The following is a 16,271-nucleotide window of genomic DNA, read 5'->3' as shown; positions in this document are numbered from 1 at the left end:
CCTAAAAATGAGTTGCTCTCATTTTAGCTAACAGTAATTATGTACAAGCAATCTTGATCTCTAATACATAATTACTTTTAACAAGAATTCATTTTTGGGAGTACCAAACAAGGCCTTATTTCACAAGTTGCACTGCACCCTGATTGGTGATCTTTAAGAATTTTACAGTTAGGGCTGTGACTGGATCAGATTGACCAAACCACAACTTGGTTGATCCAATATAATTCCTATGGTTTGGACTTCCTTCGGTCTCTGCCATCAATAATGCCCCGTAGCTTGGAAATTCCCAATTTCAGAGGTGGCCGGATGGGCTGGCTCGAAATTGCAAGTGAGAAGTTTTTGGGACCTTCTTGTACATATCTCACTTGTGACTAGTGGAAAAGGTGGTCCAACTCCATGGCTCAGTGGTAGATAGGCTATGTTTCAACACTGAGATCAAGGGATCGAGTGCCCATATGGTGAGGGTGTATTTTTTTTTAAAAATGGTGGAAAAGGTGCAAAAATGGAAGCCTGCTCTGTGGTTTTGTTCTCTGTGCTGCCCCAATTCCAAGCCCTGTTAGATCAGAAGCTCTGCCAATCATGATTTGCAATTAGTCCAAACACTCCCTCAAATGAAGGATTAAATACACCACCAGTGCCTTCCTTATGCTTGAAACCCATCTTCTCTATTTCATGGAGTAGAGTTATTTTAGGCTACAATACGACTCTTAAAGACATGGAAGGAGAGAAACAAAGGGAGCCAATATACAAACATGACAGACAAGGTCTAACATTTGCATAGCTGTAGTCACTGAGTCACTTCACGGCGAGTTAGATCTTGGTTGAGGGTGAGTCATGTACTGGTCATCAGATTCTGAAGGATAACTTACTGAGTTATAATTTCTCTTCCTTATCATCTTAATTCCTTGGTACCTGCCTAGCATTAACAGAGTTGCCATTGGATTTGTACCGGGGGACTTGAGCAAAGTTGATCCATCAATGACCCTCAAACCCTTCACTCCGAAAACTCTGTAATCCTTGTCTACAACAGACCCAACAACACACCCTCCATGATAATGGTAAAATGTCGACACATTCTTCTTGCAAAAGTCCCTCAATTCCTCGTCTCTATACTTACTGCCGTTCATGATTCCTGATTGCCTTCTTCCTAGAAATGTTTCGATCGATCTGGAATGTGCAACTTTCTCAACCAGATGGGCCATTTCAACACATTCATCCAAGTCCCTTTCCTTAGCTAGGTAGTTGAATTTCACTGAAGGATTCTGCCTGGGATCTGTGCTCCATAGCCTTAGCGACCCTCTTGATACAGGGTTTGCATTTTTAGCCACAATGCGTGTTCTAGTTGTGTTGGGGCTTGTGGGAAGAATAACGGATATTAGTATTATTCGGAAACCGTCTGAAATTCCCACAACTTGAGGTGGATCGGGCTGTGGATTTTGAAAAGCATTAGGAGAGTAGTTTAAGCGAAAGGCAATTGATGGGTTGTCCTGCATGGCTTGGCCTACTCCTCTGGCATCAACGAGAGGGGAGATGTTGAAGTGCTTGAGATGTTCTTGGGGCCCGATGCCGCTCAGCATGAGGATCTGAGGACTGCCCAGTGTGCCAGCAGATAGTATCACATCGCCCCAAGATCTTGAACCCTTTGGATAGCTGAGATATGCTTCGTAGAAGTGGTTTGGATTGCCATCGCTCCTAATGAATCTTATGCCATGTGCCCTGGGCTTCTTCCCATCACCTGCATGGTATTAACTTAGTTTGTATTGAGTGCATGATCATCAATGGTTAGAGAAAACAAGCTCTCTTTCCTTCACTCTAACAGGCATATCTAAGTGAATTCTTGCATAGAATTCATCCTCCGTGCTTAATCTGTTAGTCTGTATTTGAATGATCAGAACCATCTCTCTGTTGATGGGCCATTGTCCAAAATCTATTCCTGATCATTGATTGGAGCATTCAAATAGATGGTTGAAGCGAGGATTGTGGACATCCTGCTCTGAACTGGAAAAAGTCTGACAATCTGTGGTCAGGATTATTCAGTTGGCATGATTCTTCAGGTCATGATCCAACCACATTCATGCCCAACAAATAGAGGGCGACGATCATCCAACCAGCATGGACAGCTGATACAAAATCACTTTTCTCAATCTATGATCCTATGTATTTGGGAAATTTTAACAAGATGAGTTCATGAAGAAAAAACACAAAGATTACCTACCGATCTTTTGCACTTACCTCCATCGTGGAAGATTACATTTTGGACTGTTGCATTCAAAAGAACAGTGATTCTCTTTGAATTCCCGGCCGCTAATAAATCAGCAGCGGTATGTCTTCTTCCATGAATATCAAAGATGCTACCTCCTACTTTTGTTCCCTTTACATGCTCCAAACTAAAACCATTGAAAGGCTGAACTCCTGCTTCAACCATGCCCTCCGCAGAAACAGATTGCCATGGGGTTGGAGGATTCGGTCGAAAAACCATCTTAGATTCCACCCATTCATAAGATTCCCTGACTAACTCTGCATCCCACCCAACTCTCTGAATATAATCCTCACTAGCTCTACTATATAATCCACCATTGATTGTGGTTGTTCCACCCAGTACTCTTCCCCTGCGATTGGACACTCCTTCCTCTGAGATGAATGCTTGGGCGATGGATGTGAATTGATTGGTTTGGATCAACAGAAACCCGTGATTCTTCCTTTCTTCAATGAGGGGATTCCCGTAAGGTGACCCACCACGTTCCACTAACAACACTGAGTATCTCGTGGATAGTGTGGCGGCCAAGGGGCAGCCACTCGTGCCTCCCCCAACGATTATGTAGTCGAATGATCTGCCCAATACATCCTCGAAGTCTACCGTCATGAATGGGACTTTGTGTCCTACTGCTAGAATAAGTACAGAAGAAAGAGCATTGTGAACATGCAAATTGGGGTTAAATTAAGGATGCGTTTGGATGCATATGCAAATTGAATTGCGAATGTTCGTTTGAAAATTTGGGATGCTAGTAGAATTCACAATGAGGAAGTAGCTCTCAAATTGCAATTACACTTCGTCCAAGTTGTCCAACTTGAAAGTACTGTAATTGCAGTTTGGGACTGAGGCCATCGATATGGTTATGAATGCTAAGTAACAGTTGGGTCATTTCCTTGGATTACTAGTAATGATGATTCAATTCGATAGTGCATCCAAACGTGCTGTCCAAGTTGGTGGTTTAGAAGACAGAAAATCCAAATGCAGCTCACCTTCATGCGTTGAAGAAGCTGAACAAAAGGAAGAAAATGCAAAGAGAGAGAGGAGGACAGCTGTTGAGAGGCCATGTATGATCCCTTGAAGCTCTTCCATTGGCGGCTGCTGCTACAATTGGAGGAAGGTTCCTAATAAAGGGAAAGAAGGAGCGTTATCAGCCGTCCAGTTTTTATTTTGGATTGAAAGTATTCTTTTGAATTTATTTATTTATTTTTTAATATTTTACATTTGTAATAGTTGAAAGTGGCAAAAATCCATTAGATTGGCACTTTGGCAGATGATCTCCATAAGACAGGGTCACAAGGACTCTTTGAACTTGTTTGTAGGACATCCGAGCCACGAAAAAGATGGGCCACACTATTCGATTACTCTCTGTGAAGATCAGGGTGACCCAACATTAGGTGGGGATAGTGGTGCGTTGAGTCAGTCCATTGACTTGGATGTCTGGCTTCTCCCATGAATGGATGGGCCTGATTCCTGCCCTAGGCGATCTTAATATGTGACCCACCTTTCGGCCTTTGCATGGCCAGGATCTCCTGCAGAAGTGACATGGTGGCAGGAAAAGTAAGGCTGTATGCTAAATTTCACATACAGTTAATCTGAGATTTGAGCTTTCCATCTGATAAGATACACTGTTTAGATCTTCTGGCATAAAAAACAGATAATTTCACATCTAAGATGGACAATTAAGTATCAAAACAAATGAATGGTTATAATTTTTTTTTTTTTAAAAAAAAATAAAAATGAAATTGATTATAAAAAAAAAAAAAAAAAACTATCAATTTCATTTTGTACATTATGGTCCACCTGAAGAGGGGAGTAGTTGGGAGTGGCATTTTTTCAAAAGAGATTTAAGCATTATTTTCAAACTTATCTAAAGCATATGTCTCAAGCGCCCTTTTCATATCCTGTGGATACGTAGGGCTACACCAGCATGTGAAATTAGCAAACCTCGTGAAATAAAACCATTTAAGAGAAAACTTCCATTGACAAAGCTCAGTTCCTACCTCAGGAGATTTATTTCAGAAGGAGAATGATAAAGGCAATTTTTGGAAGAAGGAGCCATTGTTAATTTATATGATAGAGGAGGGGAAGGAGGAATTTGATTTTGAGTGAAGTTAACAAAGCTGACTAATTCTAAATCATTCCCAGTCAAATTGCTAAACAAGTTTACTTGCGAGTATCTGTATTAAACAGTAATTTCTACCATTAAAGATATTGCAGATTAGATGAGATTACATGACTGAGAGAGATAATTACAAATTGTAAAAGTCAACTAATTCCAAAGCATTCACAATCAAATTGCTAAATAAGTGCAGTTACCTAAAGTGACTGAGTATCCATATTGAACTGTATTTTCTATCGTTAAAGGTAAGGTAGATTAGATGACTTGAGAGAGAGACTTAATTACGGGGAAAGGCAAGTGAAAAGTACCAAGAAACCTTAGCATGGTTTTCACTTCTAAATAAGTCATAGCTTTACGGTAAGGTTTGTGTGCAATGAGAGAGTTGGTTGAGCACCAGACATTTGGACTGGACCAGTCAGTTGGATTGGTGGGGACTGGAACCTGTGACGTGTCCATCGGGGTCCCTCTAGCGGTTCTTGATTTGGACCACCCAGGTGATGTAGAGCGGGTCTCAGACAGTTTCTTGGCCAAGATGGATCAGAAAAGGCCCGGTCGACGACAGAAGTGATCTGGACTGTTAGACCTTAAATCGTGCGTATCTCACAATCCAGAATGATTTATTGGGCGTAAAATATATGATTTTGGGGTAGAACGGGCTACTTGAGCCACCCAACCCCGCTATGTCGGGTTACGCAAGCCAGATTTGCAAAATACCCCCAACGGTTGCTTCCCTATTTTAATTCCGTGAACAGCTTGGTGAAGCCAAATAGGACACTTACTATTTTGGCTAAAAACCTTGCTCACTAGTAGACATCATGGCCGTCTATAAATAGTAAGTTTACTATTTATAGTAAGTTGCGAATTCTAGGAGTTTTAGTTATAGTTTGCTTTTGATTTCTCTCCTATTGCTTGGTATCCCTATTTAAAGGGCTGTGGACTTGTTTATTTCATTCATCAATCAAATTTCGAATTTATTAGAATATATATATATTTTCTTGCTTTCTTTCCTCGTGGATTCAAGAAGTCTCTGTGAGGAGTCCAGAGAAGTTCCGTGGATTCGGAGTGGTTATCCTTGAGGAAGACGGTGATCGACCTCATCACGTCCATCCCTGCGTCACCAGGCCACGTGGGTTTCTGCATCCAATTGCCTGTTCTGCCTTGCTTGTTCTGATTTTAAAGTAATTTTAATTAATTTCACTACAACAGCTGATGATGCCATCTCTTAAAATAAAATAAAATAAAAAACAGCTGATGGTGCTCAAGGGTGACACAGGTGGAGAATCGACTGAACGGGTTTGGACTGGACTGTCTACAAAAACATACGAGGGTCAGGTCCATGTACTAAAACATTGGTTATGCACATATCTCCCGTATGGCAGGCATTAATATTAGAATGCATGTATGAAAATTATCATTTTGAAATGCTTGATATGTTCCCGCCAACTGCATTTTACCTGTGGCTGCAGGGAGATAATGTGCATGCAGACACTCGATGATCACTGCCTTTTACTGTGCCTTCTAACTACATTCATATTTACTTCTATCTTTTGATACTGCACCTATCTTTAGTTTATCGATGTAAAATAGGCTACCACTTTCATGTGTCAAGTGGGCCTTTGGTCTGCTGATCTAGATAATTAGCCTGTTGGCTCCCACCATTTGTGAACCGTGATCTGGAGATTATCTCCATGATTGAAAGATATGGCCAATCTTGGGTCATTTTCAATTGAATGTGGTTTCTCTTCTTAACTGTCTATTTTGGTGTACATGAGTGGTCTTGTATTAGAGTTGTACATGCTTGTGTGGGCTTATCAAAGCTCTAATAAGGGTGATGATTTCCATAAAATACTCAGTTATCAATTGAAAATAGGATGTTGGAAATGTCTGGGAAGATGGTTGTTGAAAGCTGTGCAGAGGTAAAACAATACCGTGCACCCCACAGTACATGTGAAAGTTTCTGTGGTGCAGGTCATCTATCTAGAACATGGGATATAGGTCTAACATGCCAATCCACATCTTATGGATGCAGGTTGGTTGGCACTTTCACATCACAGTGGCCCCACACAACTTCAACATGACTCACCACACCATCGAAACTACGTAATCAGCTCCAATTCACCTCCACTCTCCACATGTGATAGTGACCATTGTTTGATTATATGTAACAGTAATTTAGAGGAATGTTCGTTAGTTTGATCACTTGCTTACTTGTGTGGGTCATGTTCAAAGGAGACACATTCACTGCTTGTTATAGAGTGAAGAATTTAGGAAGATTAACGGCTGGTTTGGATGCCACTTAAAAAAAAAAAAGAGTTAATTTCATTTTAGTTAATTGTAAATATGAATTAGAGATTATGAATGTTGGTTATCAAAATTATTTTTAATCCTCTTACCAAAAAGAAATATGATATCTAATACACAATTATGATTTTGAGAGGCACCTAAACAAGCCCTGCAGCTGTTTATCCATAAAAGGTGGCTGAATGAGACAAGTCCACCACTGATAAAAACCGATAGAGAATCCAGTTTTTCACCATCCTATGATTGTTCAGCGAGACCAAATTTATGAAATAGTTCATGTGGGATGACCGTTGAGAAATAGAACAGATTGATGGTTATTTACAGTTTGCCTTAGTTATAAAAAATTGAAGTATGGATTGCTTTAGGCCTGTTTGGTAGATGCCTAAATATGAGTTGATCTCATTTTAGTTAACAGTAACTTGACTCCTCTTTTTAGGCGCCTACCAAACAAGGCCTTAGTCTGCATAATGGAATTCAGCTAATTATTTCTCAAGTTACACTTCACCCTGATCGGTGGTCTTTTTGAATTTTACAGTTAGGGCTGTGAATGGATCAGATTGACCAAACCACAACTCGGTGGACCCAATATAACTCCTTTGGTTTGGACTCCCTTAGGCGTTCGCAGTCAATTCCTCCTGACTTGGAAATTCCCAATTTCAGAGGTGGACCTGATAGGCTGGCTGGAATTGCAAGTGAGATGTTTTTGGGACCTTTTACATAACTCACTTGTGACTAGTGGTGGAAAAGGTGCAAAATGGAAGCCTGCTCTGTGGTTTTGTTCTCTGTGCTGCCCCAAACCCAAGCTTTCAGAAGCCCAGCCAATCATGATTCGGAGGTTGTCCAAACACTCCCTTAAATAAAGAATTAAATACCGGCATCACCCAAATGTTTCCAAGCCATCTTTTATATTTCATTCATGGAATAGAGTTATTTTAGGCTACAACATGACTCTGAAAGCTGGAGAAGGAGAGAAACAAAGGGAGCCAATCAAACAAACATGATAGACAAGATTTAAAAAAATAAAAGATGAAAAGGAATGAAAGAGAAGACACCCATTTGCATAGTTGCAGCAACTGAGTCACATCATGGTGAGATAAGACCCTGGGTCAGGGTGAGTTATTCACTGGTCAGCAGATTCTGAAGGATAACTCACTGAGTTATATTTCTCTTCCTTAGGATCTGAATTCCTTGGTACCTGCCTAACATGAGCAGAGATGCCATTGGATTCGCACCAGGGGACTCAAGCAACGTTGATCCATTGATGACCGTCAACCCCTTCACTCCATATACTCTGTAATCCTTGTCTACAACAGACCCAACAACACACCCTCCGTGATAATGGTAAAACGCCCTAATGTTCTTCTTGAAAAAATCCCTCAAGTCCTCGTCCCTAGACATATTGTCCTTCACAATTCCTGATTGCCTCCTTCCTAGAAATCTTTCAATCGATCTGGACCGAGCAACTTTCTCTACCAGATGGGCCATTTCGACACATTCATCCAAGTCCCTCTCCTTAGCTAGGTAGTTGAATTTCACTGAAGGATTCTGCCTGGGATCTGTGCTCCATAACTTTATCAACCCTCTCGATGCAGGTTTTGCAATTTTAGCTACAACTGGTGTTATAGTTCTGTTGGGGCTTGTGGGCAGAATTAGCTTCAAGTATGATTCAGAAACCCTTTGAAATTCCCAAAACTTGAGGGGGATCGGGTTGCGGTTTTTGAAGAGCATGGAAAGAGTAGTTTAAGTAAAAGGAACTTGATGGGTTGTCCTGCATGGCTTGGCCCACTTCTCTGGCATCAATGAGAGGGGAGATTTTGAAGTGCTTGAGATGTTCTTGGGGCCTGATACCACTCAGCATGAGGATCCGAGGACTGCCCAGTGCGCCGGCAGATAGTATCACATCGCCCAAGATCTTGAACCCTTTGGATGGCTGGGATATGCTTCGTAGAAGTGATTCGTGTTGCCGTTGCTCCTGATGAATCTTATGCCATGTGCCCTGGGCTTTTTCCCATCACCTGCGTGGTGTTAACATAATTTTATATTGAATGCATGATCATCAATGGTTAGAGAAAACAAGCTCTCTTTTCTTCACTCTAATGAGGATATCGCAGCCAAAGTCTTGCATATTATTTATTGATTTAGCTTGTATTTGGAAATTCAGAACCGTCACTCTGTGGATGGGCCATTGTCCAAAAATCTATTCCTGATCGTTGATTGGAAAATTCAAATAGATGGTTGAAGCGAGGATTGTGGACATCCTGCTCTGAACCAGAAAAAATCCGATAATCAGTGGTCAGGATTATTCAGTTGGCAAGATTTTTGGGCCATGACCCAACCACATTTGTGCCCAACAAATAGAGGGCTATGATCTTCCGATCTTCATGGACAGCTGATGCAAAACCACTTAAATCTCAATCATGATCATACATACTTACCATTTTTTGCAAGAAAAATTCATGAAGAAATGAAAACAAAGCCCACCCACCATTACTTTCCACGTGCCTCCATCATGGAAGATGACGTTTTGGACTGTTGCATTCAAAAGAACAGTGATTTTCTTTGAATTGCCGGCTGCTAATAAATCAGCAGAAGTGTGTCTCTTTCCATGAACATCAAAGATGCTACCTCCGACCTTTGTACCCTTTACACGCTCCAAACTAAAACCATTAAAAGGCCAAACTCCTGCTTCGACCATGCCATCCGCTGTAACCAATTGCAATGGGGTCAGAGGATTCGGTTGAAAAACTATCTTAGACTCCACCCATTCGTAAGCGTCCCTTGCTAACTCTGCATCCCACCCAACTCTCTGAATATTGTTGGACGTAGGCCAGTGGGGCCCACTGGTGAGCAATCACTAGTGGGTGGGTCTCACATGTTTAGGCTTTCTCCAGCCTTAAGGTTCCAAACATCGTGTAGACCGTCAGATCTTGAGGGCTCACCTTCCGCGCTTCCCTACAAATATAATCTTCCCTAGCTCTATTATAGAATCCGCCGTTGACTGTGGTTGACCCACCCAATACTCTCCCCCTGTGATTGGACACTCCTTCCTCAGAGACAAATGCTTGGGCAATGGATGTGAAATTATCAGTTTGGAACGATGGAAACCCGTAATTCTTCTTTTCTTCAATGAGGAGATTGCCATAAGGTGACCCACCACGATCCACTAACAACACCGAGTATCTCTTGGATAGTGTGGCGGCCAAGGGGCAGCCGCTTGTGCCTCCCCCAATGATTATGTAATCGAATGATCTGCCGGACACATCCCCAATGTCTCCCGTCATGAATGGGAGTTTGCATCCTAGAATTAGTGCAGAAGAAACAGTTGTCATTAGATTTGGTGGTTAAATTCAGAAAGTGTTTGGATGCACACACGAATTGAATTGCCAATGTTCATTTGAAAATTTGTGATATTTATAGAATTCATAGTGAGGAAGTAGCCCTCAAATTGCAATTATACTTCATCCAAGTTTTCCAACTTGAAAGTATGGTAATTGCAATTTGAATTGTAGGCAGTTGATATGGTTATGAATGCTAAGGAAGTATATCACAGTTGGGTCATTTCCTTGGATTGCTGGTAATTACAATTCAATTCGATAGTGCATCCAAATGCACCATCCACTGGTGGTGTAGAACACACAAAACGCAAATGCAGCTCACCTGCATGCATTGAAGAAGCTGAAGAAAATGCAAAGAGAGAGGAAGAGAGCTGTTAAGAGGCCATGTATGAGCCTTTGAAGCTCTTCCATTGGCTCCTGCTGCTTCGATTGGAGGAAGGTCCCTAATAAAGGGAAAAGGAGCACTATTAGATGTTCCTTTCGGATTTTGGATTGAAAAGTATTGTTTTGAATTTTTTAAATGTTTTACATTTATAATCGTTTTAAAGTGGCAACAATCCATTAGATTGGCACTTTGGCAGATGATCTCAATGACAAAGGGATCACACGCAAAGACCCTTTGAACCTGTTTGCAGGACATGCGAGCAGTTGAACAGATGGGCCCCACTATTCGAATACTTGCTGTAAAGATGATGTAGAGTGGGTCGCAGACAGTTTCATGGCCAAGATGGATCAGAAAAGGCCCGGTCGACGACAGAAGTGATCCGGACCGTCGGACTTTAGATCGGGCGTATCTCGCAATCCGGAATGAGTTACCTGACGTAAAATATATGATTTTGGGGTAGAACAAGCTACTTTAGCCAACCAACCCAGCTATGCTGGGTTATGCAGCCCGGAATTGCGAAAAACCCCTGGATCGACGGTCGTTTCCCTGCTTTAATTTCGCTTTTACTATAAATAGTAAGTTTTAGTTTGATTATAACTCTTCATCCGTCGCATCCAAAAAGAGCTTAGAATAATTAGGGGAACGGTTTGGTGAAGCCAAATAGGACACTTACTATTTTTGGCCAAAAACCTTGCGCACTAGTAGACATCACGAGCGTCTATAAATAGTAAGTTTACTATTTATAATAAGTCGCGGATTCTAGTAGTTTTAGTTGTAGTTTGATTCTGATTTCTTTCCCATTGCTTGGTACCCCTATTTAAAGGGTTGTGAACTCATTTTTAGTCATCAATTAATCAATTTCGAATTTCTTAGAATTTATTTCTATTTTTTGCTTTCTTTCCTTGAGGAGTCCAGAGAAGCTCCGTGGATTCGGAGTAGTTATCCTCATCACGTTCATCCCTGCGTCAAAAGATGAGGGTGATATTATATATCATTCGATGGGGATACTGGTTCGTTGAGTCAGACCATTGGGCTGTCAATTGATTCGAATGTTTGGCCTGTCCCATGAGTTGATGAGTTGAGTCAGGCCATAGTGGGGATGGAAAAGCCTACTGTTGAAACCTTCCTGAGCCTAGGACCATTATGTTTATAGCCCATCCAACCCGTTCATCAGCCTGATTCAAAACTTATGAGGCCCCCGAGAAAGTTTCAATGGTCCTCATTCGATCTCCATTGTTTCTTATGGTGTGGCCCTTGAGTGTTGGATTGGCCTGATTCCAGTCCTAGGCGATCTTAATGTGTGGCCCGCCTTTCGGCCTTTTGCATGGCCAGGATCTACTGCAGAAGTTTCATGGTGGCAAGAAAAGTAAGGCTGTATACTAAATTTCACATACAGTTAATCTGAGCTTTGAGCTTTCCATCCGATAAGATACACTGTTTAGATCTTCTGGCATAAAAAACAGGTAATTTCACATCTAAGATGGACAATTAAGGTATCAAAACAAGTGAATGGTTAGGAAAAAAAAAACTATCAATTGCATTTTGTACATTATGGTGCGCCTGAAGAGGGGAGTAGTTGGGAGTGGCATTTTTCCAAAAGAGATTTAAGCATTATTTCCAAACTTATCTAAAGCATATATCTCAAGTGCCCGTTTCATATCCTGTGGATATGTAGGGCTATACCTACATGTGAAATTTGCAAACCTCGTGAAATAAAACCATATAAGAGAAAACTTCCATTGACAAAGCTCAGTTCCTACCTCGGGAGATTTATTTCAGAAGGAGAATGATAAAGGCAATTTTTGGAAGAAGGAGCCATTGTTAATTTATATGATAGAGGAAGGGAAAGAAGAATTTGATTTTGAGTGAAGTTAGTAAATCTGATTAATTCTAAATCATTCCCAATGAATTTGCTAAACAAGTGTAGTTACTCAATGTGACTAAGTCTCTGTATTAAACAGCATTTTCTACCATTAAAGATAACGAAGATTAGATGAGATTACATGACTGAGAGATAATTACAAATTGTTAAACTCAACTAATCCCAAATCATTCACAATCAAATTGCTAAATAAGTGCAGTTGCCTAAAGTGACTAAGTATCCGTATTGAACTGTATCTTCTACCGTTAAAGGTAAGGTAGATTAGATGAGTTGAGAGAGGATTACCAGGAAAGGCAAGTGAAAAATACTAAGAAACTGTAACACGGTTTTCGCTTTTAAATAAGCCATAGCATCAGGGTAAAGTTTGTGTGCAATGAGAGAGTTTGGGTGAGCACCAGTTATGGAAATCTGGACTGGACCAGTCAGTTGGATTGGTGGGGATCAGAACCCGTGACATGTCCAGCCAGTTCCCTCTAGTGATTCTGGATTCGGACTAACCAGGCCACATGGGTTTCTGCATCCAACTGCCTGTTAGGCCTTGTTGGTTCTGATTTTCAAGTAATTTTAATTAATTTCACTACAACAGCTGATGCTGCCATCTCTTAAAATAAAAAAGAACAGCCGATGTTGCTCAAGGAGAAGCGACTGAACGGGTTTGGACTGGACCATCTACAAAAACACACGAGAGTCAGGTCCATGTACTAAAACATTGGTTATGCACATATCTCCCATATGGCAGGCATGAATATTAGAATGCATGTATGAAAATTATCATTTTGAAATGCTTGATATGTTCCCGCCGACTGCCTTTAACCAGTGGCTGCAGGGAGATAATGTGCATGCAGCACTCGGTGATCACTGCCTTTTACTGTGCCCTCTAACTACATTCATATTTAGTCCTATCTTTTAATACTGCGCATTCATCCATAGTTCATCGATGTAAAAAAGGCTACCACTTTCACCAGTCAAGTGGGTCTTTGGTCTGGTGATCTAGATCATTAGCCCGTTGGTTCCCACCATTTGTGAGCCGTGACCTGAGATTATCTCTATGATTGAAAGATATGGCCAATCTTGGGTCATTTTCAATTGAATGTGGCTTCTCTTCTTAACTGTCTATTTAGGTGTTCATGAGTGGTCTTGTATTAGACTTGTACATGCTTGTGTGGGCTTAGCAAAGCTCTAATAAAGGGGATGATTTCAATAAAATACTAAGTTGTTGATTGAAAATAGGATGTTGGAAATGTCTGGGAAGATGGTTGTTGAAAGCTGTGCAGAGGTAAAACAATACCGTGGACCCCATAGTACATTTGAAAGTTTCTGTGGTGCGGGTCATCCATCTAGAACATGGGATATAGGGCTAACATGCCGATCCACGTCTTATGGATGGGTTGGTTGTCACTTTCACATCACAGTGGCCCCACACAACTCCAACATGACCGACGACACATTTGAAACTACGTAATCAGTTGCAATTCACCTCCACTCTCCGCGTGCATCGGACGTGCCTTGTCTATTGGTACATAATTGTGACCGTTGTTTGATTATATGTAACAGTAATTTAGAGGAATGTTTGTCAGTTTGATCATTTGCGTACTTTTGTGGGTCATGTTCAAAGGAGACACATTCACTGCTTGTTATGGAGTGAAGATTGTAGAAAGATTAAAGGCCTGTTTGGATGCCACTTCAAAAAAAAAATTAAAAAAAAAATAAAATGAGTTCATTTCATTTTAGATGATTGTAAATATGAATCAGAGATTATGAATGTGTTATCATAATTATTTTTAATCCTCTTATCAAAAAGAAATATGATATAATACACAATTACAATTTTAAGAGGCACCCAAACAGGCCCTAAAGTTGTTTATACAATAAAAAAAAAAGAAGGATGGCTGAATGAGACAAATCCACCACCGACAAAAACTGATAGAGAATTGAGATATTCACCAACCTATGATTGTTCAAGGAGACCAAATTCATGACTTGTTCATGTGGGACAACAGTAGTAAAAGAAAGATTGATGGTTGTTTATGATTTACGTTGTTTGGAGAAAATTGAAGTATGGATTGCTTTAGGCCATGTTTGGTAGATGCCAAAAAATGAGTTGATCTCATTTTAGCTAACAGTAATTATGTACAAGCAATCTTGATCTCTAATAGATAATTACTATTAACATGAATTCATTTTTGGGAGTCTACGAACAAGGCCTCATTTCACAAGTTGCACTGCACCCTGATTGGTGGTCTTTTTGAATTTTACTGTTAGGACTGTGACTGGATCAGATTGACCAAACCACAACTTGGTGTGGATCCAATATAACTCCTATGGTTTGGAGTCCCTTTGGTGTCCGCCATAAATAATGCCTCAATAGCTTGGAAATTCCCAATTTCAGAGTTGGACCTAAAAGGCTGGCTCCAAATTGCAAGTGATATGCTTTTGGGACCTTGTACATATCTCACTTGTGACTAGTGGTGGAAAAGGTGCAAAAACGGAAGTCTGCTTTGTGGTTTTGTTCTCTGTGCTGCCTTAATCCCGAGCCCGGTTAGCCCAGAAGCCCTGCCATTCATGATTTGGACGTAGTCCAAACACTCACTCAAACTAAGAACTAGATACCAGTGTCACCGAAACCATTGAAAGCCATCTTTTCTATTTCATTTAGGCTATAACATGATACCGTAAGCAGTAGAAGGAGAGAACTGAAGGGAGCCAATCTTACGAACATGACAGACAAGTTTCTTTTTTTTTTTTTCTTTTTTTCTTTTTATTTATTTATTTAAAGGAATGAAAGAGAACACACCCATTTGCATAGCTGCAGTAACTGAGTCACCACATGGGGAGTTAGACCCAGGGTCAGGGTGAGTCACATACTGCATGAGATCTGAACCAATCATCACATAGTTTGTACCTTGGATGGGCCATACCCAAAAAAATTCACTATTCTAACCATTCCATTAGAAGACTTTTGGCAAAGAAAAAAGATGTCCATTAAAAGAATTGACAAGATGCCAAAAACAAAACGTACAATCTACGAGCTAGCTAGGATTGTTCAACTGTCGTGAATTTTGGTATGTGGCCACTTAAAAAAATGAGTTCCATCCTATTTTAGTTAATTGTAAATATGTATTAGAGATTATAGATGTTCGTTATCAAAATTATTTTTAATCCTCCTACCAAAAAGAAATATGATATCTAATACACAATTATGATTTTGAGAGGCACCCAAACAAGCCCTGCAGCTGTTTATCCGTAAAGGATGACTGAATGAGACAAGTCCACTGATAAAAACTGATAGAGAATCCTGTTTTTCACCATCCTATGATTTTTCAACGAGTCCAAATTTATTGCTAGTTCATGTGGGATGACTGTTGAGAAATAGGACAGATTGATGGTTATTTACAGTTTACCTTAGTTGGAAAAAATTGAAGTATGGATTGCTTTAGGCCTGTTTGGTAGATGCCTAAAAATGAGTTGATCTCATTTTAGTTAACAGTAATTATGTACAAGGAATCTTGATCTGGAATACATAATTACCATTGACTCCTGTTTCTAGGCATCTACCAAACAAGGCCTTACTCTGCGTAATGGAATTCAGCTAATTATTTCTCAAGTTGCACTGTACCCTGATTGGTGGGCTTTTTGAATTTTACAGTTAGGGCTGTGAATGGATCAGATTGACCAAACCACAACTCGGTGGGCCCAATATAACTCCTATGGTTTGGACTCCCTTAGGCGTTCGCAGTCAACGACTCCTAGCTTGGAAATTCCTAATTACAGAGGTGGACCTGATAGGCTGGCTCGAATTGCAAGTGAGATGTTTTTGGGGCCTTTTACATAACTCACTTGTGACTAGTGGTGGAAAAGGTGCAAAATGGAAGCCTGATCTGTGGTTTTGTTCTCTGTACTGCCCCAAACCCAAGCTTTGTTAGCTCAGAAGCCCTGCCAATCATGATTTGGAGGTTGTCCAAACACTCCCTCAAATGAAGAATTAAATACCGGTG

The 16,271-nt window shown here is 40.6% G+C and overlaps 1 protein-coding gene and 1 pseudogene across 3 annotated transcripts; both read right to left on the bottom strand.

The window, feature by feature from the left end:
• Positions 1-459: 459 nt before the first annotated feature.
• LOC131242064 ((R)-mandelonitrile lyase-like) lies at positions 460-3,872 on the bottom strand. 3 transcript variants are annotated; one of them, XM_058240448.1, is made up of 4 exons: positions 3,474-3,872; positions 3,244-3,375; positions 2,212-2,886; positions 460-1,735 (listed from the first exon to the last, which is right to left on the bottom strand). In XM_058240448.1, exons 2-4 carry the CDS (start codon positions 3,341-3,343, stop codon positions 801-803), a joined length of 1,710 nt encoding a protein of 569 aa, XP_058096431.1. In that variant the 5' UTR covers positions 3,344-3,375; positions 3,474-3,872; the 3' UTR covers positions 460-800. The 3 variants fall into 3 exon arrangements, with proteins under 3 accessions (XP_058096431.1, XP_058096432.1, XP_058096433.1); XM_058240450.1 differs by having other exon boundaries at positions 462-1,735; positions 2,233-2,886; positions 3,474-3,860; XM_058240449.1 differs by lacking the exon at positions 3,474-3,872 and having other exon boundaries at positions 3,244-3,396.
• Positions 3,873-7,562: 3,690 nt separating this feature from the next.
• On the bottom strand, positions 7,563-10,696 carry LOC131241967 (protein HOTHEAD-like; annotated as a pseudogene).
• Positions 10,697-16,271: the final 5,575 nt, after the last annotated feature.

This window comes from Magnolia sinica, chromosome 4, assembly GCF_029962835.1.
Source record: "Magnolia sinica isolate HGM2019 chromosome 4, MsV1, whole genome shotgun sequence".
Taxonomy (NCBI): domain Eukaryota; kingdom Viridiplantae; phylum Streptophyta; class Magnoliopsida; order Magnoliales; family Magnoliaceae; genus Magnolia; species Magnolia sinica.
The sequence above is the reverse complement of the archived record's forward strand: the minus strand, read 5'-3'. Positions and strand labels throughout refer to the sequence as shown.